Source organism: Bos mutus, chromosome 9 (assembly GCF_027580195.1).
Source record: "Bos mutus isolate GX-2022 chromosome 9, NWIPB_WYAK_1.1, whole genome shotgun sequence".
Classification (NCBI taxonomy): Eukaryota; Metazoa; Chordata; class Mammalia; order Artiodactyla; family Bovidae; genus Bos; species Bos mutus.
The window spans coordinates 100,315,104-100,341,875 of record NC_091625.1 but is presented as its reverse complement, the minus strand read 5'-3'; the positions used below and the strand labels follow the sequence as shown (position 1 = coordinate 100,341,875).

General features: G+C 40.9%; 1 protein-coding gene across 2 annotated transcripts in view; it reads left to right on the top strand.

The window, feature by feature from the left end:
• Nucleotides 1-26,772, top strand: part of PDE10A (phosphodiesterase 10A) — a 267,312-nt gene that overhangs the window by 136,741 nt on the left and 103,799 nt on the right. For both annotated transcript variants that reach the window (XM_070377011.1, XM_070377012.1), the window contains exon 3: nt 25,527-25,555. In XM_070377011.1, coding sequence (XP_070233112.1) covers nt 25,527-25,555 — 29 coding nt within the window. The remainder of the gene's footprint in view (nt 1-25,526; nt 25,556-26,772) is intronic.

The following is a 26,772-nucleotide window of genomic DNA, read 5'->3' as shown; positions in this document are numbered from 1 at the left end:
AAAAGCTTCTGACATAGATGTCAGAAGAGGGCAAAGAGTGCCCTGACTAGTTTAGGTGGGGCTTTATATACTTATTTTTTGGTTACTAAGAGTAGATTAAAAGAATATCTCAAGTTTGAAAGGTCTTACCAGACCCACTCCCACAATCTATGTCTTAAGATAACAGGATTAGTCAGAAGCTTCCTATTAAGAAGGAAAAAACCTGTCCTCGAACAAGATACATTGTTTTTATATAGTCATTAGTACTGAGTTTAAGGAATAACATAACCTCCAGCAGGATGAGTTGTTTTGTTGGGTAATCATTAGCTCTGGGCTTAAAGGAAGTCTTAGAAGAAATAGACTGTTGCCATAACAACTCAAAGCTTAAGGAAAAGAAGTCTTATGCGATTAAGATGAAGGAATGTAGACAAAAAATGTCTGTCCCCTTTCTCCTCTTTGAGGGCCCCAGGCCCCTTTTTCCTCCTCAAAAGCCCTGGACTCCTTATCAACCTACCTAAGAATTAACTCTCTCAATACAAGGTTGTTATCTTAATTCATTATGTTAAAAATATAGCTCTTCATATTAATTAGAGACGAACTTTTAGAGTAATTTACATGTTGCTCATAGCAGAAAGAAGGTGTGTGGTCTGTTAGTGCCCAAGGACAACTTCTTAAAGGCAGCTGTTATTTTATTCTTTGATGGCCTTGTAGTTGTTGAGTATGGTAAAGGGAATAATTATATATGTAATTCAAAGTGAAATGTGATATTTATGATTATTAAAAAGTTTTTTCAATGACTAGATTTTTCCTCTAATGATTATATATGGATAAATGACAGAGGAGAAGCACAGTACCCCAGAAGCTCTCTTAGTTCTCATGTTAACCTCATTCTTCCATCCATTAATGAAAAATTACTTTTGGAAGTATCACAGTTGCTTGTCATTTGTCCTTGCACTGCACTTTTAGTTTTATTACTATTATTTTAGCTTTGGCTGTGCCACACAGCTTGTAGGATTTTAGGTCCCCGACCAGAGGTTGAACTCAGGACCTCGGCAGTGAGAGTGCCAAGTCCTACGCGTTGGAAAGCCAGGGAACCCCCTGTTCTTGCGTTCTTCACACGTGAAGTGGCGTCAGGCTACCAAATGCTTTTATATTGTCATCAGAAGCGGTGCCACCGAGTAAGGCTTCATGTGTGATGGTACGAGAGGTTTCTTTAATCTAGATCTATAAGAAGAGTGCGCAGAGAGCCTCTTTTTGACATATATAGATCTTTGGGAATAATGTAACTCGAAATGAAGCAATTTTGAAGGATAATTGCTTTACACAATTTTGTTGTTTTCTGTCAAAGCTCAAAATGAATCAGCCATAGGTGTACATATGTCCTCTCCCACGCCATCCCACTCCCCCCGACCCCTGCTTTGGTACAGAGCCCCTGTTTGTGTTCCCTGGGACATACAGCAAATTCCCATTGGTTGTCTATTTTACATGTGGTAATGTAAGTTTCCACGTTACTCTCTCCATACATCTCAGCCTTTCGTCCCCTCTCTCTATGTCCATAAGTCTGTTTTCTATGTCTGTTTCTCCATTGCTGCCCTGCAAATTAATTCTTTGGTACCATCTTTCTAGATTCCATATCTATTCCTTAGTATATGATATTTTTCTTTCTCTTTCTGACTTACTTCACTCTGTATAATAGGGTCTGGATTCATCCACCTCATTAGAACTGAGTCAAATGTGTTCCTTTTTATGGTTGAGTAATATTCCATTTGGAGAAGGCAATGGCAACCCACTCCAGTACTCTTGCCTGGAAAATCCCATGGATGGAGGAGCCTGTGCAGTCCATGGGGTCGCTAGGAGTCGGACACGACTGAGCGACTTCACTTTCATGTTTCACTTTCATGCATTGGAGAAGGAAATGGCAACCCACTCCAGTGTTCTTGCCTGGAGAATCCCAGGGACGGGGGAGCCTGGTGGGCTGCCGTCTATGGGGTCGCACAGGGTCGGACACGACTGAAGCAACTTAGCAGTAGTATTCCATTGCTCACTATGGGAGAAACGCAAGTCAAAACTACAGTGAGATATCGCCTCACACCAGTCAGAATGGCCATCGACAAAATGTCCACAAACTACAATGAGATATTGCCTCACACCAGTCAGAATGGCCATCAGCAAAATGTCCACAAACTACAATGAGATATCACCTCACACCAGTCAGAATGGCCATCAGCAAAATGTCCACAAACAGTACACGCTGGAGAGGGTGTGGAGAAAAGGGAATGCTCTTGTACTGTTGGTAGGAATGTAAATTGATGCAGCCACTTTGGAAGATGGTATGGAGATTCCTTCAAAAACTAGGAATAAAACCACCGTATGACCCAGCAATCCCACTCCTAGGTATATACCCAGAGGAAGCCAAATTGAAAAAGACACATGTACCCCGATGTTCATTGCAGCACTATTTACGATAGCTAGAACATGGAAGCAACCTAGATGTCCATCAATAGCTGAATGGATAAAGAAGCTGTGGTACATATACACAATGGAATATTACTCAGCCAAGCAATTATTAATTTGACAGTTTAGAAGTTTTATATAATATATTTGAATATCAGGGTTAGCATAGGGAAGCAGTATGGTGGTTATAGGTAATTACAGTCAGAGAACACAGTTAAAATTGCAGTATTCTGACAGCTTGCTATAATTCTGCTGTTTTTAAGGACTGTTTATAACATTGGAATGATCATATATTTACCTTCTTGGGGCTTCCCTGATGGCTCAACAGTTAAAAATCTGCCTGCCAGTGCAGTAGCTACGGGTTCGATCCCTGAGTTGGGAAGATCCCATGGAGAAGGAAATGGCAACCCTCTCCAGTATTCTTGCCTAGGAAATCCCATGGACAGAGGAGCCTGGTGGGCCACAGTCCATATGGTCACAAAGAGTCAGACAGGACTTAGCAACTAACAACAACAAAATTAACTTTGCCCAAGAACAATTCCAATTTCTACTAATAGATAATTAAAAAAAAAATGTTAGCAGAATAGTTTCCATATATTTAGAAGGGTGGCTTAAAGTGATGTTGAAGATTCCCGTTTCTCCACGTTTAATTTATGCACACAAATACTTCTCAATTTAAGGGACATGTAATTGCTGCTGCTGCTAAGTCTCTTCAGTCGTGTCTGACTCTGTGTGACCCCATAGACGGCAGCCCACCAGGCTCCGCCATCCCTGGGATTCTCTAGGCAAGAACACTGGAGTAGGTTGCCATTTCCTTCTCCAATGCAGGAAAGTGAAAAGTGAAAGTGAAGTCGCTCAGTCGTGTCCGACTCTTGGAGACCCCATGGACTGCAGCCCACCAGGCTCCTCCATCCATGGGATTTTCCAGGCAAGAGTACTGGAGTGGGGTGCCATTGCCTTCTCCGAAGGGACATGTAATTACTTCATAGCAAATTTAATGAACATACAATTACTTTATAGCAACAGATATGTTAGGTCTATTTTAATAGCAATTTTTAACTTGAAAGCATCTCTTTAATCCTGATTTTAGAAATATAGAGAAATTTGAAGATGAGAAAATTAATCTTAAGCACAGTTCTTTGGGGGAGTAATGGATATCAGGAGTTCAATCATAGACATGTTAAGTTTGAGACGTTTATTAGACATAGAAATGTAGTCAGATGTGCAGCTGGATATTTGAGTCTGAAATTCAGAGTATGCTTAGGGCTGGAGAAATGAATTTGGAAATCATGAGCATATAGATGACATTTAGAGCTGTGAGACTGTGCGTGAGTATACACAGAGGCTCTAGGACTGTGTACAGTTTCAACACAGGACACTGGAGAAAAGGACCTAGCAACAGAAACAGAAGGGAATGTCCAGTGAGTTAGGAAGATAACCAAAGGGATAACCGAAGGTGCGTGGCGTCCTGGGAGCCAAGGGCAGGAGGCCTGTGGGATAGAGTGAACAACTGTGTCAGATGCCACTGGCAGATAAAGTGAGGTGAGGATGAAGAAGTGATCGTTTACTCTGGCAGTGTGGAAGGGTTAGTGATTTTGCTAAGCATGGTTTTGGCAGAGTGGCAGAGTTGATTGGGATGGGATTAAGAGAGTAGGAGGAGAGGGCCTGGAGATGAAGTGTAAACACGAGTCTTAAGAGTTTGTTGGGAAGGAGAGGACAGGACATGGTATCTGGAAGGGTGATAGCTTATGTTTTTGTTTGTGTTTTTCTTAACATGTGTGCGTGGATTTTGTACCAAGAGTATTCCCAGGGGCAGTTAGTTCATCATTCAATAAATTTGGATGATTCATCCCAGCATCAACCACACAAACTAAGTCCAAAAAAATCAGAATGGTTCAGAATTCACATTTCAACCAACTTTTAAGAAACTGTTACATGGCAAATGGTGGTTTCACTTCAAAGAAGAATATATGCGGTTATTAATACCTGAAAAGTCTATGAAGTCTTCCTCCATTCCCTAACTACATATCTTATGAGATCAGATTTTCTTTGTATGCTTCAACCATAATAACTTGCCACAAAAAATTAAGTGCATCAGCTATTTAAAAAAGAATCTAGATTTTTAAATTAGCTAGACTTTACAAAGATTTATAAAAATATAAAAATAAGCCTGTCTTCCCAGTAATTATTTTTTTTGTTTTGGAAAATATTATTTTTTGTAAAAATATGTATGTGTGTTATATATAATAGGATTATAATTATTATTTTAAAATATAAATATACATTTTAATCACCTTAGTTTTTATTTCTATTAAAGCAAATATTAGTACTTATAACAGGCATAAATCAAAAGCATGGGCTCCTCGTTAATTTTTAAGAGTGTAAAAGGAGTATGACAGTAAAAAAATTGAGGATTACTTCAATCTAAGAATATCCTAGATTTCTAATGCCTGGCTTTTAATGAAAGGCTAAACTCTTTTAAGAAATTATGGTCTAAAAAGAGAATTCTAAAAACTCTGTGTAAGTAAGTATTGTACTTTATGCAATAGAGTTGTTCATAATGTATACATTCATTTAACTTCTTCAATTCTATAATATATTAGCATTTTCTGATATTGTTGAGCACATAAAACATGATGTTTGTCTCACTAATAGGTAGGACTTTTTGTTAATTAAAAGCCAATTCAGTGCATTATGACATTGTTTATTTGCTCAAGTTCATTAAATTCCCATCTTAACTAAAGTGTTTAGCTCTGACATATTAATAGAAGCAAATCTAAAGAGTGTGTGAGTAAGGAACGTGAGAAGGAACTTTTGAGACAAGCATTGTACTTCAAAAAAGCATATAAATTCTAGCATTTGTTTTCATAAAACATGAAAAATTCACTCTGAGCCGCTCTGCAACTGTATCGATTGTATGAGGGAAGTGTTGTATATGTACCACCTTTATGAGAATATTCTACTTCATATGCTTCTGGAAAGTCGTGCTCAAATACGTGACCTGCCTCTCATGTAATCATTTTTATTTTCCAGTATTTAGAATGGTGGTAAAATACACATAAAATTTGCCCTTGGAACCATTTTTAGATACACGTTTCGTTGGTATGTTATGCGACCCTCACCACCGTCCATGTCCATCACTCTTTTCTAGACCCCTTAAACAATAATTCCCATCCCCCCTCTCCATTGCTCTTAGAAATCACCATTCCACTTTCTGTTATTTTGACTACACGTCTCATATTCACTTTCACTTTCATCTCATATAAGTGGAATCATATAGTATTCTCTTTATGACTGGCTTTTTAATTTAGCGTAATCTTCTCAAGGTTCGTCCGTGTTTTGACATGTATCAGAATTTCCTCCCTCTTTAAGGCTGAGAACTGCTCCGCCGTATGTTGACACCACGTTTTGCTTACCCATTTATCTGTCGAGCTTCCGTGGTTAGCTGTTTTGAGTGAGGAGGCTCTGAACGTGGTTTTGCAGATCTCTCTTCTGTCTCTGCCTTCAGTTCTTTGGGGAACATACTCAGAAGTGGAATTCCTGGACAGCAAGTCTGTTTTCAATTGAGGAGCCACCCTGTGGTTTTCCATAACGAAACACCATTTAGTATCGTCACCAGCAGCGCCCAGGGGTGCCAGTTTTTCCACAACCGCACTAACTCGTTTTCTACTTTTTTGATAATCGCTATTCTAGTGGGTGTGAGGTGGCGCCTTGTAACTCTGATTTGCGTTTCGCTGATGATTGGTGGTGTTGAGCATGTTTTTATGTGCTCAGCCACCACTTTCCTATCTTCTTTGCTGATGTGTCTATTCAAGTCCTTTGCTCATTTTTAATTTGGGTTGTTTATTAGTTCTAGAAGTTCTTTATATATTCTGGATGTTAATCCCTTATCAGATATATTATTTAAAAATATTTTCTCCAGCTCTGTGGGTTGCCTTTATAACTTGTTGGTAGTATCTTTTGATGCCCCAATTTTTATGCAGCCCAGTTTTTCAGTTTTTTCTTTTACTATGTATGCCTTTGGTGTTGTGTCCAAGAAATCATTGATAAATCTATTATCATGAAGATTTTCCCCATTATTTTAAGTTTCATAGTTTTAGGTCTTATATTTAGGTCTTTGATCCATTTTGAGTTAATTTTTCTATATGATGAAAAGACTCCATCTTCAGTATTTCACATGTGGATATTCAGTTTTTCCCAGCGCTATTTGTCAAAAAGATTTTCCTTTCATCAAGGGTATCCTTAGCACTCTTGTCAAATTATGTGACTACATATGTGAACGTTTATTTCTGAACTCTCTATTTTATTCCACTGACCTACATGTCTGTCTTTAAGCCAGTACCACACTGGTTTGATTACTGTAGTTTTAAAATCAGAAAATGTGAGTCCTCCAGCTTTGGTTTTGTTTTTGTTTTTTTAATTGTTTTGGCTTTTTGCGGTCCCTTGAGATTTTATGTGAACTTTAGGATAGGTTCTCCTACTTGCTCACAAGTCATCTTTGGGATTTTGGTGTGGATTGTATTGAATCCATAGGCTGCTTTGGTTAGTATTGACATGGCAGCAATGTTAAGTCTTCCCATCATAAACATGGGATGTATTTCCATTTATATTTGCTTTGTTTCATCAATGTTTTGTAGCTTTTATTGTACAAATCTTTCACCTCCTTGGTTAAATTATCAATACTTCCTAAGTATTTTATTCTTTTTGAGACTAGTGTAAATGGAATTGTTTTCTTAGTTTCATGTTTGCATTACCCATTGTTAGTATGTAGAGATGCAGCTGACTTCTCTGTGTCGACTTTGTATCCTGCTACTTTGCATTTATTGATTTGAATGTGTGTGTGTGTGTGTGTGTGTGTGTGTGATCTTTAGAGTTTGTTACATATGAGGTCATGTACAAACAGAGGTCTTTTTGCTACTTCTTTCCAAGTTGGATGCCTTTTATTTATTTTTATTGCCTAATTATACAGTCTAGAACTTCTGTATTGTGTTGAATAAAAGCGTTGAAAGTGGGCATCCTTGGCTTATTCCTGATATTAAGGGAAAGGCTGCTCTTACATTGAGTGTGATGTTTGCTGTGGGTTTTTCATTTATGTGCTTTCATTTTGTTGACATAGCTTCTGTTCTAGTTTGTTGAGCATTTTATCATGAAAGATGCTAAATTTTGTTAAATGCGTATTTAGATTCAATTGAGATGTTGTGTTTTTTCCCCTTCTTTCTGTTAATTTGGCATATTGATCATTTTTTGTAGGTTGATTCATTCTTGCGTTCCAGGAATAAATCTCACTTGATCGTGGTATATAATCCTTTTAATATGGTGATAACTTGAGTTTGCTAGTATTTTATTGGGGATTTTTGCATCAATATTCACAGGAGACATTTTTCTGCAGTTTTCTTTTCTTGTAGTTAATCTTTGTAATGCTGGCTTCAAGCAAAAAAGTTTAAAATGTTTTCTTCAACTTTTTGGAAAAGTATGAAAACGCATGGTGTTAGCTCTTCTTTAAATGTTGGCGGCCCACTGGAGAAGGGAGCGGCAGACCGCTTCAGCATTCTCGCCTTCAGAAGCCCATGGACAGCCCATGGACAGAAGCCATGGTCAGCGCAAAGATATGATGCCACAAAATTAAAAGATATTTGCTCCTTAGAAGAAAAGCTATGACAAACCTAGACGGTGTATTAAAAAGCAAAGACATCACTTTGTCAATAAAGGTCCGTCTAGTCAAAACTATGGTTTTTCCGGTAGTCATGTACATATGTTAAAGTTGTACCATAAAGAAAGCTGAGCGCTGAAGAATTGATACTTTTGAACTGTGGTGTTGGAGAAGACTCTTGAGAGTCCCTTGGACAGCAAGGAGATCCAACCAGTCCATCTTAAAGGAGATCAGTCCTGAATATTCATTGGAAGGACTGAAGCTGAAACTCCAAAACTTTGGCCACCTGATGCTAAGAGCTGACTCTTTTGAAAAGTCCCTGATGCTGGGAAAGATTGAAGGCAGGAGGAGAAGGGGACGACGGAGGATGAGATGGCTGGATGGCATCACTGACACGATGGACATGAGTTTGAGTAAACTCTGGGAGATGGTGAAGGACAGCGAGGCCAGGCGTGCTGTAGTCCATGGGGTCGCAAAGAATAAGACACAGTTTAGCAACTGAACAACAAACAACAAAATGTTGGGTAGAATTCACTAGTGAAGCTATCAGGTCCAGGGCTTTTCTTGGTCAAGTTTTTTTCTTTTTTTTAATTCAATCTCCTACTAGTTATGGGTCTCTTCAGATTTTCTTTTTCTTCACCGTTTAATCTTGGTTTATATTTTATAATTTTTAGGAATTTGTCCTAAATTCCTTTATATTTCTAGGAATTTGACCATCTCATCCAGTTAATTCCGTTTGTTGATGGGCAGTTGTTCCTACTACTCTCTTATAATCCTTATTTCTGTGGAATCAGTAGTAATAGCTCCACTTTTTATTTTAATAATTAGAGTTTTGTTTTCTTAATCCATCTATCAAGATTTTATCAAATTTTTGACCCTTTCAAAGAATCAGCTTTTGGTTTCACTGATTTTCTATTTTGTTTTTCTGTTTGTTTCATTTATCTCTGCTCTCATCTTTTTTATAGTCTTCCTTCTGCTGGTTTGGGGCTAATTTTTTTCTAGTTGCCTTAGTTGTAAAGTTAGGTTGTGGTTTTGAGATCTTTGTTATTTTTTAATGTGAGCGTTTCTAGTTATAAATTTTCTCCTTAACACTACTGTTACTGTGTCCCGTACACAAGTTTGGTACTTTGTCAGTTTTTCTTTCCTGTTTTACATCTTTGTGTGTTTTCTAATTTCTGTTGTGATCTCTTTTTTGAGCCACTGGTTGTTTAAGAATGTGTTGTTTATTTTCACAAATTCGTGACTTGTCCAGCTTTTCTTTGGCTGTTGATTCCTAACTTCGTCTCACTGTGGTTGAAGAAGCTGCTTGCGTCTATCTTTGTAGGAATTTTGAGACTTAATTTATGGGCTGGACACATGGTCTGTCCTGTGGTGTGTCCCATGCACATTTGGGAGGAATGTATATATTGTTATTGTTGGGGAGAGTGTTCTGTATATATATTTGTTTGATTTATTTGGTTTATTATGCTGTTCAGATCCGATGTGTCCTTGCTTATCTTCTGTCTGATTGGTATGTCCATTACTGGGACTAGGGTATTAAAGTTTTGAACTATTATGTGGAACTGACTGTTTCTATTTTCATTCCATTCATTTGTGTTCATGTATTTTCATGGCCTTTCATCAGGTGTGTAAATGTTTTTAACTTTTTAACTTGTTGCTATTTTGAGCATTTTATTTACAATGTCCTTTGTTTATTGTAACTTCTTTAGGTTAAAAAATGTGGAGTTGCAAAATTACAGTAATATCAGTACTAGCTTTTAAAATATGTATTAGCCTCAAATCATGTAAAAGACAAAATTTCAAACAGTTGTTAATTTTTGTTGTTTAGACGCTCAGTTGTGTCCGACTGTTTTGCAGCCCCATGGACTGTATGTAGCCTGCCAGACTCCTTTGTGCATTGGATTTCCCAGGCAAGAATACTGGAGTGGGTTGCCATTTCCTGCTTCAGGGGATCTTCCTGGCCCAGTGACTGAATCCAGGTCTCCTACATTGCAGGCAGATTCTTTACCACTGAGCCACCTGGTAATACCAGCTTTAATCATTCTACACCTGTTTACTTTTACTGAGACATTCATTTTTTTTTCATATGACTTTGAGTTACTATCTGATGTCTTTTTATTTCATCTTGCAGAACGGCATCTGGCATTTCTTGTAAAGCAGGACTAAAGGTTATAAACACCATTTTGTACCTGAAAATGACTTGCTTGTTCTTTTGCTTGTGAAAGATAGTTTTACTGATATAGGATACTTAGTTGATAAACTTTGTTCTTTCAGAACTTTAAATATGTTGGCCCGCTGCCTTCTGGCCTCCAAATTTTCTGATGAGAAATCTGTGGAGAATCTTATTGAAGGCCTTTGTGTGTGAAGAATCACTTTCTCCTTTTCTACTTTCAAATCTCTCTTTCTGTTTTTGTAAAGTTTGATCATAATATATCCTGTATCGGTCCCTTTGAGTGCACCTTACTTGGAATCTAACCTTCTTGGATGTTTATATTCATGTCTTTCATTAAACCTGGGACGCTTTCTGAGAAATATTCTCTACACTTTGTTTTCCTCTTCTGAGACCCCCACAGCATGCGTGTCTGTTCACGTGGTGGTCTTCCACAAGTCCTCTGTGCTCTGTTCAACTTGAGCAAGTTTAAAGTCTTTTAAAATCTTTGTCTATTGACGTGCCGTCAGTTCTTTCTCAGGGAGAGTCTGTGTTGCTCTATTTTTTTCCTTTGACTGGGCCATACTGCACTGTTTCTTTGTGTGCCTTGATTTTTTTTTTTAATTGTGTATTTGCATGTAATACATAACTCTTAAAGCCAGATTCTTTCCTTTCTCCAGGATTTGTAATTTTTCGTTTGTTTTTCCATTGCTGTAGGCTCTGTGCAGAGGATCAGCTTAAAAGTGTAAGCTCCAAACGTTCTTAGGTCTTTTCTAAGCTTGTGTCTTTACCTGAACATACATGGTATATGCAGATGCTTTGGAATGTCTTTAATGCCTGGCTCCCAGAGGGGAAAAGAGAGAAATGGAGGATGGGGAAAAAGAGGAGTACCCTTTTAAATCCCTTGACAGTCTCTTTAGCCAGAAGAGAGGAACAGGTGGGGGAAGTGCAGCAACAGTGGTGACCCACCTCCTCGTTTACACCTCTGAAATCAGAAACAGCAGTCAGTGACCGGATCCCAGGCTCTTGATATTTGGAGGCAGAGGTCCTTTTCACCGACCTTGACTCCCACAAGCTCTGTGCAGGCTGCTGCAAGAATGCTGCACAGCTGCCTGCCATGGAGTGGGGAGCGGAGAGCTGGCACTGTGCTAGGAGCTGAAACTGACCAAAATTAACTGTAATTTACCATCCAGATGTTCCCTGGAAGTTTCAGTCCTTCAGTAGGCTCCAGACTTTCAAATAATTACATCCAACAGATTCTGGCAGTGCAATTTTGTCTAGTGAAAGTGAAAGTGGCTCAGTCACATTCAACTCTTTGTGACCCCATGGACTATAGAGTCCATGGAATTCTCCAGGCCAGAATACTGGAGTGGGTAGCCATTCCCTTCTCCAGGGGATCTTCCCAACCCAGGGATCAAACCCAGGTCTCCCACATTGTGGGCAGATTGTTTACCAGCTGAGCTACCAGGGGAGCCCAAGAATACTGGAGTGGGTAGCCTTTCCCTTCTCCAGCAGATCTTCCCGACCCTGGAATCAAACTGGGGTCTCCTGCATAGCAGGTGGATTCTTTACCAGCTAAGCTACCAGGGAACCCCTTTGTTGTCTAGAGGGGAGACTAATTTTTAAGATTCTCTTCCCCCCTCAGGCATCTTATAATGTATTTCCCCCATTAGTTTGTATTTCCTTATTTTACAATATATAATTTTTTACTCAGACTCTATTCATTAAACATCCTTTGATGTAATAAAGTGAAGTAGCATCAGTTGTTTATTCTAAATTTCAAAATTTTATCCATAGTGCTAATTTTTATTGCTTTGAAATGCAACAAAACTAGATCTTTAATATTTTGCTCCCTCCTCTGATTTTATATGTATAAGTAGTGCTTCCTTTCCTTTTAAGTGAGCTTTACCCTCATTTAAAGTTCTGATGGTTTGATCCTTACATACTGCACCACCACTTCTGGAACTTTGTCAAAGTAAATCCGTGGAACAGATCTTTTAAAAATAATTGTGAAGTGTTTCATACATGTAACTGTAGGTCCATACAAACTGCTTAAATAGCTTATTGGACTTGCATGTAATGTGTTGAAAAGTCAAAGTTTTACCTGACAACAAAATGAATGACGAATATAAAGGAAGGAAGTAGCCATCTAGGGGAGTGGCTTACGTTGGCTCAGCCAGTTGATAAATTTCCAGGAATGTTATGATCCAGTTGACATCAAAGTTGGTAGCTTGAAATCAGCCATGGGTTAAGTGTTTACACCACAGAAACCAGCAAAAGCTACAAATCAGAGTTTTATGTATTTTCCTTCAGAGCTGATCAACAGTTACTTACGGAGCACTGAACTCCGTATCCGTCTACCAATGTGAGGTCACCAAGCTTGGAATTAAGAAGAGATACGCAGTAGCGCACCGTTACATAGCATTTCTGTCATAGATGCAGTAGACATGGCCTCAAGGGGGCAGATCACAGTAAAATGTCATAAAATGATTAGAGAATGGTGAGTTTTCAATATTTATTACCTTTAAAATGTTTGTTTATATAATTAGGTTTTTAATAATGACTATTTTAACAACCAGCTTGCAAAATTCTTGAAAATTTAATAATTGGTTCTTTCAAGCCTGTACAAGCTGATTTTAATACATCATAGGAATATTTATACCACAGAGATTGGAATGAACAAATTAGAGCGTACTTTCCCACAGGAGTCATTTGTTAAACTTTCACCAGCTTACCACTGGAGATAAGTCCTACAGTGATTCCGAGGTCCTCCGAAAATCAGTGAAAATTTTAGAGGTTCAGTTATCCTGGGTCATTGCTTGCAAAGTAATATGAAAATTACTACCTCATGCACCTCCCACTACAAAAGAGTTAGCATACAGCTGGTGGTCTGTTCAGGTTGGGAAGAAGCGTGTTCCAGCCCTGAGAATGTTCTCTGTCCTGTGTACTGGGCGATACAAGAGGCTGGGCTTTGGACTTAGAACCAGCGCAGTCTGCCTGTAACAGACCTGGGCCGTGAGGCGAGTGACTTCGCTTCTGGTGCCATGTGACCCGGCGTGTCCTGTGATGCAGATGTGTCAGCGATGAGAAAGACAGCTACCCGAGGGAGTGGGGAGGACATGCCTGGGCCTGAGGTCACTCATCTGGCTGTCTGTTGGTGACCTTTGCTTTCTGCTGATGGTAAATATGCAAGTTTCCCGGCAGTGGCCCACTACATTAAGGACATCCTTAAACTAAAGTGACTTTTTTTTTTCTATGAGTCTGTGAGAGCTTTAAAAATGTTATTCAACACTTAGAGTATTTCCTTACCATTTGTGCCTGTTACCTACCATTACACACAGATATCTATGTATTTTGCTAGTGTATGGCACACACCACAGTGACAGTGACCGCTGGTGCCGCCTGGAGTTGTTGTGTGATCTGGGCGGCCGTAGGCGGCTTTACAAAACAGGTGTCAATCCAGATGTTCCCGGATAAAAGGTGATACTTTGAAAAAGTGATTCAGCTCTTGGAATAGCTCAGCATCACTTGCATTTGTTATCCCATATTCAAATGAAAGGTCTTTGATGACTCTTATGTGTGGATTTCAGACAAACACCACGAAAATAATGACATCAGCCACATCTATAGGCTCATTCACCGTAAAACAGAATTTCAGTTTTGAAGATGTTTGTGACTGTCTTTAATGGTTACTTTATCCCTGCAGACAGGACTGCACTCTGAGCCCTCGGGCTGACGTCTCATGCAGCAGGCATCCGGCAGCACCCCCTGAACGTTTTATCACTTTCTCAGCCACTGTGGGTGCTTCTCTGGTCAATACAATAACATTAACTTACCCTCAAGTCAGTGGCTGTGACATTTCTAGTATGAAAAGCTCTTACAAGCAATTTGGGGCTTTTAAAGGGGGCACCATGTCTACGTTTAAAATATTCAATTCTTTTCTCTATAAAGAGAATGATTGGTCTCAAAATAACCTTGCAGCTTAACTGGTGCCACAGTACTGTTGGCAAATGTTCTGTTGCGTAAGGAGGGTCAGTTCAGTTCAGTCGCTCAGTCGTGTCCGGCTCTTTGCAACCCCATGAATCGCAGCACGCCAGGCCTCCCTGTCCATCACCATCTCCCGGAGTTCACTCAAATTCAGGTCCATTGAGTTGGTAATGCCATCCAGCCATCTCATCCTCTGTCGTCCCCTTCTCCTCCTGCCCCTAATCCCTCCCAGCATCAGAGTCTTTTCCAATGAGTCAACTCTTCGCATGAGGTGGCCAAAGTACTGGAGTTTCAGCTTTAGCATCCTTCCAAAGAAATCCCAGGGCTGATCTCCTTCAGAATGGACTGGTTGGATCTCCTTGCAGTCCAAGGGACTCTCAAGAGTCTTCTCCAACACCACAGTTCAAAAGCATCAATTCTTCGGCACTCAGCTTTCTTCATAGTCCAACTCTCAACATCCATTCATGACCACTGGAAAAACCATAGCCTTGACTAAACGGACCTTTGTTGGCAAAGTAATGTCTCTGCTTTTGAATATGCTATCTAGGTTGGTCATAACTTTTCTTCCAAGGAGTAAGCGTCTTTTAATTTCATGGCTGCAGTCACCATCTGCAGTGATTTTGGAGCCCCCAAAAATAAAGTCTGACACTGTTTCCACTGTTTCCCCATCTATTTCCCATGAAGTGATGGGACCAGATGCCATGATCTTAGTTTTCTGAACGTTGAGCTTTAAGCCAACTTTTTCACTCTCCTCTTTCACTTTCATCAGAGGCTTTTTAGTTCCTCTTCACTTTCTGCCATAAGGGTGGTGTCATCTGCATATGTGAGGTTATTGATATTTCTCCCGGCAGTCTTGATTCCAGCTTGTGCTTCTTCCAACCCAGCATTTCTCATGATGTACTCTGCATATAAGTTAAATAAGCAGGGTGACAATATACAGCCTTGACGTACTCCTTTTCCTATTTGGAACCAGTCTGTTTTTCCATGTCCAGTTCTAACTGTTGCTTCCTGACCTGCTGCTACTGCTGCTAAGTCACTTCAGTCGTGTCCAACTCAGTGCGACCCCATAGATGGCAGCCCACCAGGCTCCCCATCCCTGGGATTCTCCAGGCAAGAACACTGGAGTGGGTTGCCATTTCCTTCTCCTTCCTGACCTGCAGGATAAGGTAAATTATTAAAGCCAAAAGAGTGATCTTTTATCCTATTTTTTTTTTTATTTACAGTTTCACCCTGTTCCTTTGGAGTAGATTCCTCCCTCCCATGAGTCGGAGAATCTTCTCATAAGTCAGTTTCATCTTTTTCAGTGTCTTTAGACATAAACGGTGCAGCTGTAGGTTGAGAAAATGAGTCAACTAAGCTCCCCTTTTTAAAGGCAATGACCTATCCTTAAATATAAGAAAATATACTATGTATGAATTTTGTTTTTAGGATAAAATAATTAAAATATTAAATTCTAAATAATAATAGTTTGGGGTGAAGTGTACATTTTTCTGTGTCTGTGTAGGTGCAAAGAACTTGGGAATCCAAAGTAGCTAATTATCAGATGTTATTGAAGTTGCAGAGGCTGGATCAGGGGTGTCCAAAGGCCGCAGATGCAAGTGCTGCAGAGCACTGAGAACGTGAAGAGCCTCTGAAGGCTCACATACTGATATCTTAAAGCAGTGATCTTAAAACATTTTAGAAAATATTAGGATACAGTGGATGCATTCCATGTACTGTAGGAGCATTATGTAGCCTCTGAAAAATACAATGTATATTTGTGAAAAATAAGAAATAAGTGAGTTGTATTTTAGTGTTATTATGAAAATAGTCTACTCGTGAGCCCTCTGAATGGTCTCTGGGATGCCAGAGGCCTCTGGACCACATGTTGATAATTGCTGTTACTCAGTGAAAATGATGACATTTATCCAAAGCTGGACTTCCACCTATGACAGTGAAGAAGGAGCAAAGTCTTTCCCCAAGAAGCAGTCATCAATTGGACAGTAATGGACAAAACCAGCCACTTTAGTCTCTCAATGTCAACCAAAGGCATACAGCAATTCGAGAGACATTCATAATTTGAAAACTGACCTGCAGTTTTCAGATAAATTCAGGTAAGAACCGTGGCTATTCATCATGTTATGGCCTGGAGCTTCTTCCGTTGCGCCCTGTCCCCTTGGTTGGAGCAGAGGCTCTGACAGCTTCTCTACAAGTTGAAAGCGTTCATTCAACTTGGAGGCGCCACCATCTTTGGAGCTTTGGAGGCCAGTGAGTGGGGGAGGGCTGGCAAATCTCAGGCTGCGCCAGCCTGAGATCTCGGTGAGACTGAGACAGACACGCTCCTGACTGAGGACATGCACACGTTCCTGGAGAAGCTTCCGCGGTCCCCCTTGGAAAGGGCCCAGACAGCACAGAACTCGAGCAGACCTGAAGAAGGTTGGGATTCTGGGCATTGTCCCCTTCTGCTGGACAGATCCATCAGCAGTTGATGGAGAATGCAAAGCTTCCTGTTAGAAATTAGACATCTTGAATAAAGCAGACTCCTGGAAAGATAAAATCACCAAAACTGACATAACAAGAAATAGAAAATCTAACAGGCCTTAGTAATTAACATATTTCCACAACCCAGAGCTTGTTCTCCCATGGCTGTACTGATGAATCATATCAGGTGTTGTAAATGGAGTTACTACCAATCCTTCTCCAACTCTTTTCGGAAAGAGAGGAGGAAGAAAAACTTCCCAGCTCCTTCTTTGAGTCATGTATTAACCTGATAAGAAAACCAGACTAAAACATCACAAGACAAGCCTCCCTTGAACATACATGCAATAACCCCTAAATAAAATCAGGAAACCAAATCTAGTAACATATTAAAAATATGGTATGACCCTGTATGAATACCAGTTCGTTTAATAGCAGTAAATCAATTATTTAAACTTATTAGAGTTAACACAATTATCTTAATACAGACAAAGGTTTTGATAGAATTCAATATCCATTCATGATGAAAACTGTCAGAGAATTAGGAGACGTGAACTGTTAACCTGAGCAGTAAAAAACAGGACGTATCCAGGTTTTAAGTGGAAGAACTAAATCCTTTTCCCACAGATACATGATCCTGGATGTGGAAAAATTTCAAATATTCCACAAAAAACTGCTAAACTAATGAACGTGTGAGCAAGGTCTCAGGAGACAAGGACTGATATAGGAAAAAAATCAAGACACAAAAATCAATCTGTTTCCATCTACTAGAAAGGAACAGTCAGAAATTAAGAAAATACTTTTATTCATAATAGCCTCAAAAAATTAAAAAGCTTAGGAATAAATTTAGCAAAGAAACACAAATTTCATACACTGAAATCTATAAATCTTGCTGAGAGGGAGGAAAGAAAAGTCTGAATAAATGGAGACAGATGTCATGTTCATGGGTTGGGAGAATCAGTATTGCCAGGATGACAGTTCTCCCCAAATTAATCTATATATTCAACTCATTACCTCTCAAAATCCAGGAGGGATTTTTTTATACAAATTGAGAGGTTGATTGTAAAAGGTAAAGGACCTAAAAGATCCATAATAATTACAAAAGTAAAGTTCAGTTTTGAGGAGTTACATTACTTGGTTTCAGAACTTACTGTACTAATGGTATTTCAGCTCTGTTGTCCTGCCTTACAGATAGGTCAATGCAGCAGAATTCAGAGTCCAGGTAAAACCCTCACGTGGTCAAATGATTTTCAACAAAGATGTTGAAACAATTCCTTAGAAGGAAGCATAGTTGTTATAGAACAATTGGATATCCAGATGCAATATTTAAAAATACCCTTTCCTCACATTATAAACTAATATTAATTTAATATAGATCATATATCTAATTGAAAGAGCTAAAATTTTGAAATTTGTAGACAAAATAGGAAAAAAAATTCATGATCTTGGGTGGGCCAAAGAGTTATTTTATACAATACCTTAAGGAGGATCCTTAAAATAAAAAAAATTCTTTTGGAAAAATAGACTTCATTAAAAACATATCTAGAATATATAAAGATTTGTTAAATTCAATAAGAAGATAGACAACCCAATGTATAAACAGACAACAGATTTGGATATGCATTATCCCAGAGAAGTATGCAAATGGCTGGTAAGTCTTCTCAACATCATTAACTATTAGGGGAACGCAGCGAGATGTTGTACAGTCACCCAGTATGAAAGAAAAAGGACAGACACTGTCTAGTATTGATGACGATGAAGATAAACGGATGTCTGTGCAATTCACTTTTGGAAAAGTAAAATGGTAATGGTGCTTTGGAAAACAGTTGATCGGTTTCTAAGAAGGTTAAACTTACTTTATTAATATTCATCAAATCTACTCCTAAGTGTCTATCCAGGAGAAAGGAAAGTGTGTCCATACAAAAGATATGTATCCAGTAGTTCCTAGGGGGCATTGTTCAGAATAGCTCCAAATCAAAAACAATTAAAATGTCTATTAGCTGGCAAATGGCTAAAATGTGATACACCCATATAATAGGAATACTATTTGATAATAAGAAATACTGATACATGTTCTAACATGGATGAACCTCAAAATATTGTGCTATGTGGAGGAAGCCAGATACAGCTAGTTTTGTATTGTGTGATTCCACTTACTTGAAATGCCCGGAAAAGGTGAGTGTGTGAGAACAGAGACGGCCCTGATGTGACTGGCTGTGGTGGGAACAGGGATTGAAAGTAAAGGGACATAAGGGGACTGGGGGGTGGAGGGTCTAAACTGGATTGGTGAGAGCCCGTCACACCTCTGTAAATCGACTGGAATCACCGAGTTGTATACTTATCATGGGTTAATTTTATGGCATGTAAATTGGGCTTTAGTAAAGCTGCTAATGAAAAATCAGTATCACTGCATATGTCTCAAAGTAGCTACTTTTAAACACACTGACCATATTTCTACAAACATTTCTTAGAGAAAATGTGACCTCAATTTTTTCACAGATCTACATTTTAAGATGCAGATTTACAGATGACCAGTAGGCCTGTTGAGGGGAAAGGTGAGGTTCTTTTGTTAAAAGCATTGTTTAGTCTACTGATCTATGTTTAGTTTCTCCTTATTTGCCTAAAGATTTAATGACGGAAGATGGCTAGAAGATTTAGAGAAATGATTGTCCTGCTAACCATTCATTCACTCATGGGGGATAATAATGGAATAAAAAAGAATAGTAATCTAACAGGAAATAAAATTTTTCATTTCCTCCTAAAATACTGGGGACATGTTGTTTTTTATATATTTAATGGACTTGTCTACAAATATCAGGATTTAGTATTTTATCATCTCACAGAATTAAAACCACCTATCAAAATCTTTTTTCATTTTTTCTTCTTCCTGTAACATCAGTGAACATTACATTTTCCTTCTAAGTTGATGATAAGCAAATTATCATGATATTAGTTGCCATTTTGGCTTCAAACCTCCAGGTTATTTTTATATTAATATCTGTGTTTCCATTTCTACAGCCTTGAAGGTATGGTTGTGAGGGTTTATATTTTGAAATGTTCATTTGATTTTGTTTACTGATTTTTAACTACTGTCAACATTTTATGAAAATATTTTCTGGTAAATTAGAAGAGCTCGTGATGTCACATATGGATGGATTCTTTGGCCTATCTTAGACAGTTGTTCACACTTTATATTCAGTGTAGCTGTGGCTTCAGTCTGTTACACAGATACTGATTTCATTTGTTCTGTACTTTTGGTGCTATTGTTCAGTTGCTAAGTCACGTCCGACTCCCTGTGACCCCGTGGACTACCGCATGCCAGCTTCCCTGTCCTCCTCTCTCTCCCACGTTTGCTCACACTCCCGTGCATCGAGTTGGTGGTGCCATCCAAGCATCTCATCCACTGTTGTCCCCTTCTCCTGCGCTCAATCAGCATGAGGGTCTTTTCCAATGAGTACTTAACTCAAAAATAAGTACTTGCTGGAAGGTGTACTTGGATGTTCTCCAGGAAAATTTTTGCTGCATGGGCTGTTTTTCCTAAGGCTTTAAAAAATCATTAAAATGATGTTTAGATTGAAGATGGTTTCTTCTTGTCTTTAAAAAAAATTTCTCTTTAACAAGCATCAATATTCCCGTTCTGAAATTGCTTAAATTTTTTTCTTGTTTGTTCATCCTATTAGAAAGTAAGCTCCTTAAGAACAAGGATAAATGCCCGGCACATACTGGGTCCGTAGTGCACATTTGTCGAGTAAAGAAACGTTTACAGGACCACAGTGCCGCGTAAGAAGTGCCTGCTGTTGTGAACGTTTTGGTTGCTCACTTGATGGTCACGAAGGACTCAAAATCTGGCCTCCATGTCCGTTTCCTCTTTGCCGTGACTCCTTATCCTTTCACGTGTAAGTGAGCGCCCTGGCCGCTCGGTCCTGAGTGTGCACCGGGAGTGCAGACTCATCCCGGAGTTGTGGGTTCATAGGACGGTCTAGGTCGGGGCCGGGTCCTCCACTGGCTGCCGGCCTATTTGGGACTTGGTCGCCGAGTGGGAGCCAGCCGTGGGCTGAGAGAGAAGCTTCGCCTGCCATTTGCCACGGCTCCCATCGTCGCCTGGCCCACCGTCACTCCCTCCCGTCCACGGAAGGACAGACACCTTGGGGACCACCGCTCTCCTGTTCCTGTTTTATTTTTGCTTGTTTGGCGGCATTGGGCCTTCGCTGTGGGTCTCGTTCCCCAACCAGGGGCCACGGAGTCAGCCTCCAGGGGCCACCGGGGAAGTCCCCAAGTCAGGGGCTTTGTTACTTTGTGATTGTTCTTGTGGAAAGAAAACTATTTTTCAGTGTCAAATTATGTGGACTGGATGTTGCTTCACTTCAGACTTCAGATCAGTTCAGTTCAGTCGCTTAGTCGTGTCCGACTCTTCACGACCCCATGAATCACAGCACGCCAGACCTCCCTGTCCATCACCAGCTCCTGGAGTTCACTCAGACTCACGTCCATCGAGTCGGTGATGCCATCCAGCCATCTCATCCTCTGTCGTCCCCTTTTCCTCCTGCCCCAAATCCCTCCCAGCATCAGAGTCTTTTCCAATGAGTCAACTCTTCACATGAGGTGGCCAAAGTACTGGAGTTTCAGCCTTAGCATCATTCCTTCCAAAGAACACCCAGGACTGATCTCCTTTAGGATGGACTGGTTGGATCTCCTTGCAGTCCAAGGGACTCTCAAGAGTCTTCTCCAACACCACAGTTCAAAAGCATCAATTCTTCGGCACTCAGCTTTCTTCACAGTCCAATTCTCACATCCACACATGACCACTGGAAAAACCATACCCTTGACTAAACAGACCTTTGTTGGCAAAGTAATGTCTCTGCTTTTCAATATGCTATCTAGGTTGGTCATAACTTTTCTTCCAAGGAGTAAGCGTCTTTTAATTTCATGGCTGCAGTCACCATCTGCAGTGATTTTGGAGCCCAAAAAATAAAGTCTGACACTGTTTCCACTGTTTCCCCATCTATTTCCCATGAAGGATGGGACCAGATGCCATGATCTTAGTTTTCTGAGTGTTGAGCTTTAAGCCAACTTTTTCCCTCTCCTCTTTCACTTTCATCAGAGGCTTTTTAGTTCCTCTTCACTTTCTTCCATAAGGGTGGTGTCATCTGCATATCTGAGGTTATTGATATTTCTCCCAGCAATCTTGATTCCAGCTTGTGTTTCTTCCAGTCCAGCGTTTCTTATGATGTACTCTGCATATAAGTTAAATAAGCAGGGTGACAATATACAGCCTTGACGTACTCCTTTTCCTATTTGGAACCAGTCTGTTGTTCCATGTCCAGTTCTAACTGTTGCTTCCTGACCTGCATATAGGTTTCTCAAGAGGCAGGTCAGGTGGTCTGGTATTCCCATCTCTTTCAGAATTTTCCACAGTTTATTGTGATCCACACAATCAAAGGCTTTGGCATAGTTAATAAAGCCAAATAGATGTTTTTCTGGAACTCTCTTGCTTTTTCCATGATCCAGCGGATGTTGGCAATTTGATCTCTGGTTCCTCTGCCTTTTCTAAAACCAGCTTGAACATCTGGAAGTTCACAGTTCACGTATTGCTGCACTTCAGACTTAGAGGCCGTCAAAGGCAGTCAGACTTTTTGCCCAGAGTTACGACAGCAAGTGAGCCGCGGCCGGGCTCCCGAGCCCTGCGGGCACTGAGCCTCCTGCCGAGCTGCCTCTGGGGCGCCCTGCTCCGGCCGCTCCACCGTGCAGCACTCACCCAGGCCGTGTCTTCAGGGTGCTGGCCGTTTCCTTGGGCAAGAGAGCTCGATGGAACTTCCAAATGCAGGAAGCAGGAAGCCAGGTTCCCTTATCCTAACCAGTTCACTGCGCTCATTAGTCCCCTCAGCTGAATTGCTGAATTCCCTAAATGTAATGGACTTGACATTCAGTTAGCAGAAACTGTTTGGCTTCCGAGTCTGAAGAAGACGTAGAAGATAGAGTCTTAAGTCTGTGCACAAGGTGAAAAAGCCAGATGTTAGGCTGTAGATAGCACTTTCCTTTCACATACCTTAAACTGGCCATCAAACAAAAGAGGAGTTGGTCTGTATAAATACTAGCAGCAGAGCATCCTTTGCACGCTCGAGTTGGAGAAGCACTCGGCAGAACCGACGGAAAAAGCGAAGCGGACGTGTATATGCAGACGTCCGAATGTCTGGACATTCGAGCTCTTCTTCCCTTGAACCAACTTCCGGGTCGTGGTGGCGATTGGACAGTGCAGGGCGGACGTGTATATGCAGACGTTCGAATGTCTGGACATTCGAGCTCTTCTTCCCTTGAACCAACTTCCGGGTCGTGGTGGTGATTGGACAGTGCAGGGCCCCGGAGGGTCGCAGCCTGGACGCTCCGCTTAGTGCCGCAGTCAGCGTGTGCGCATGAGCGCTACCTGCCGGCGCCCGTGCGTTAATCACCCTTCACTTTTGACCCCCGTTTACTGAACTTCTTCGATAAAAATCTAAAAGAGTTAGAAACGTATCTGTCTCTGCAACTTTATAATCTGTTAATTTGTTGTGATGATTAAATCAAATAGTTTCATCTTCAGAGAGCTTTAGAAAAGAATAAGAGGTTAGGAGTTAAGGAATAAGTGAAATTTTTTTAATCAAGTGACTTCAGTATATAACATAAAGTCTATGTTTTCCCTATAACATGGTTACATTCTCACGGAAATCAGATGTAATATTCAAATCATTATGGAACAAATATAACAAAAATGTATAAGAAATATGTGTTAACAGGTAATACAAGAATAGCTACTGTTTACTGAACACATACTATCTGATAGTTCCAAGCTTGCTAATTCTGAAAAAGTCCCCAGGTAGAGGCAGTGTGCGTGCATGCTAAGCCGCTTCAGCTGTGTCTGACTCTTTGCGACCCTATGGACTGCATGCCAGGCTCTTCTGTTCGTGGGATTCTTCAAGCAAGAATACTAGAATGGGCTGCCATGCCCTCCTCCAGGGAATCTTCCCAACCCAGGGATCTAACCCGAGTGTCTTGTGTCTCTTGCATTAGCAGGTGGGTTCTTTACCTCTAGCACCACCTGGGAAGCCCTTTGATGTCTAATTTACTATAAATTCTGAAGCATCCAAGGGGCATGATCAGTTCAGTTCAGTTCAGTCACTCAGTCATGTGTGACTTTTTGCGACCCCATGAACTGCAGCATGCCAGGCTTCCCTGTCCATCACCAACTCCCGGAGCTTGCTCAAACTTATGTCCATTGAATTGGTGATGCCATCCAACCATCTCATCCTCTGTTGTCCCCTTTTCCTCCCACCTTCAATCTTTCCCAGCATCAGGGTATTTTCCAGTGAGTCAGTTCTTTGCATCAGGTGGTCAAAGTATTGAAGTTTCAGCTTCAGTATCAGTCCTTCCAATGAATATTCAGGACTGATCTCCTTTAGGATGGACTGGTTGGATCTCCTTGCAGTCCAAGGGACTCTCAAGAGTCTTCTCCAACACCACAGTTCAAAAGCATCAATTCTTTGGTGCTCAGCTTTCTTTATAGTCCAGCTCTCACATCCATACCTGACCACTAGAATGATAGATGGGGATGGATGGAATATTTTTGAAAGATAAACTGGGTGGGTCAGTGTGTGTGTGTGTGTGTGTGTGTGTGTGTACATGATTTCCAGGGCAGATACGGAATTCAGGGATCAGCTTAGAGGCTACTGGTTGATATGTGCTTTGGGACTATACTTAATATTATTTGTGGAAATGGGTGGTAAGCCGTAAATCTAAAAAAGATTAGAAAAAAAGAGGAAATGCCAGGACTCAGTGGTTTAGTTAATAAGAATGTTGAAGGAGAAAGAAGAATCAGTGCCCTGTCTGGACCTGTGGGACACGCCTTTGTCGGTGTTAAGGTAGATGAGGCTGTGCTCTGGTGTGGTATAGAACACGTTAGAAACTTGGTGTGTGAAGTGTGTACTGATGGGGGTAGTAAGACAGGTTTCCTTGCTACAAGGCCCAAGAAGGCAGCAGCGGTAAAGGCTGCCTCCCAATGAGGGGTCTGGAGAGGGGTCTCCAGCCCCCACCCGCATCCTCTGGAAGGGCCACATCAACACATTTTCTCTGGGTCAGAACTAGTTCCCGGGCACGGGTGCTCACAGCTGGCGGACCCAAAGTGGCGCCTTGGCCGGTTTGTTTCTCATACCCTGTTGGTTACACAGGCATAGTCTGGCCATGTAGCCAGCCGCGCAGGGAGAGCCCGTCAGAGGGCCTCACCTAGACCAGGGCAACCCGTCAGTCTTATTACCAGAAAGCAGTGCTGCCCTGCTGGTGGAGACAAGCCCGCCGCCTCCCGGGTCCGTGGTGCAGAGCAGCCTGTTGGCGGGAGTGGTCTGTGCCTTCACCAGGCCGTGCAGACACAGCTGTCATGTCAGCAAACGCGGAATGCTGGCACCTGCCCGACAGCACAAGTGCGAATGGCCTTTTGAGACATTCGTGCGGATTGTGTCATTTAGAATATTGCAAATACTACAGTCTCATTTTTAGGCATATGTATTGGATAAGATACAGTGTAGCCATATTTTCAGGCATTACTATTTGAAAATCTCTAAAAAGGTAATCATGAAAATGATTAACAAGCTGTGGTGTTATTTCATTTCCCTCCAAAATTGCTACATACATACATTTAACTCTAAATATATTATGTTTTTTTACCTTACAGAGGTTTAAAACCAAATTTTTAGACATTGCAAGAGGAAGCATTGCAAAATCCTTCTGGTTTCCAGAGACTGAATGACATGTTCTATGTTTTTCAGAAACTACCCAGAGCTTCTAACATTATTTTTTTTTCTCCCTCCCTTCTTCATCCCCCAGATGAATCAGCTCCTAAGGAAGTCAGCAGGGTAAGTAATGTGAATATAATTTTTTTTACCACAATATAGAAAGTACATTCTTTTGCATATTTTTTCAGTGCTCTAACACGCTAAAGTGTTAGAAAAATAATTACAAAACTGAGTGCCCTCTCCAAAGCGTCACTCGTGAGCGTGGAGTGAAGCCAGTGGGGAGAGAGGTGTCAAAGCAGAGGGCTCAAACTGATCACAGCGAGCAGATGCGCCCCGCGTGGCCTGCACGTGCTCAAGAGCTTTCTGCTGCCAACAGTCAGAGGCTGAGCGAGTGCATGTTAAGACGGGATTTCTGGCTTCTGTTGAAACACCGGAAGGTGAGGCTGCGCCTCTGCGGCGTTCCCAGGTGGGGACAGGTGCTCCGGCCGCTGCCTCATGGCCCCTGCCCAGTGGCTTCATGCTGCCTGGCCGGCCCTGCCTGCGAGTTCATGCACCTTCACTCTGCGAGAGCAAAAGGTGACTCTGCCTGGATCGAGGGCGTGACTTTCGTCAGTACTTTCACAAATGTTAAATACACTGTTTTCACACCCAAGAGAAATGCTTTAAGAGACTTAGCAAATTTAAGAGCTTGTGGGGTGTGGTATCAAAAGCTGTTACAAAATGATAATTCTGTGATTACACATAAAATGGATCTTATAATTCTGTATCCTGTTGACAGATAAAGATCTTAATAGGTGGAATCAGTGTTGAAAATAATCAGTCAGAATTATACCTGATACAGCTTTGTGTAAGTGATCACTCTATCATATGATAGAAACTGAAGTACTGTTAATCAGAGTCACATATTCAGATACATTCCTTTATTCTGTATTATCTGAAGAAATGAATCTTTAAAATGACCAGGGCTATTGCTGGAGACCCGGCAGGGTTCCCCCTGCCCATCGCAACCTAACAGACTTAAGATTCTGGAAGTCTCAGGGTTTTCCTGGGTTTGGCACTATTAGCTTCGCGTCTTTTGGGCTCACAGTTGGAACGTTCCCAAGTCTGAGTGTTTCAGCATATATCAGGGGCAGAGAGATCAGCCTGGAATTTTTACAGCTACTGAGAGCAGCAGAAACGGCTGAAAGCAATGTGTGAGGATAACAGAGGATCCTCACGAGTGGACCTGGACTGTCATGAGATACTGAGGTGTTGGTATTGGTAAAGCCACTATCTCAGAGCTCTGAGGTGGTACCACCTGTTTATACATCAAGGACAGTACGGAAAAAGCTGCAATA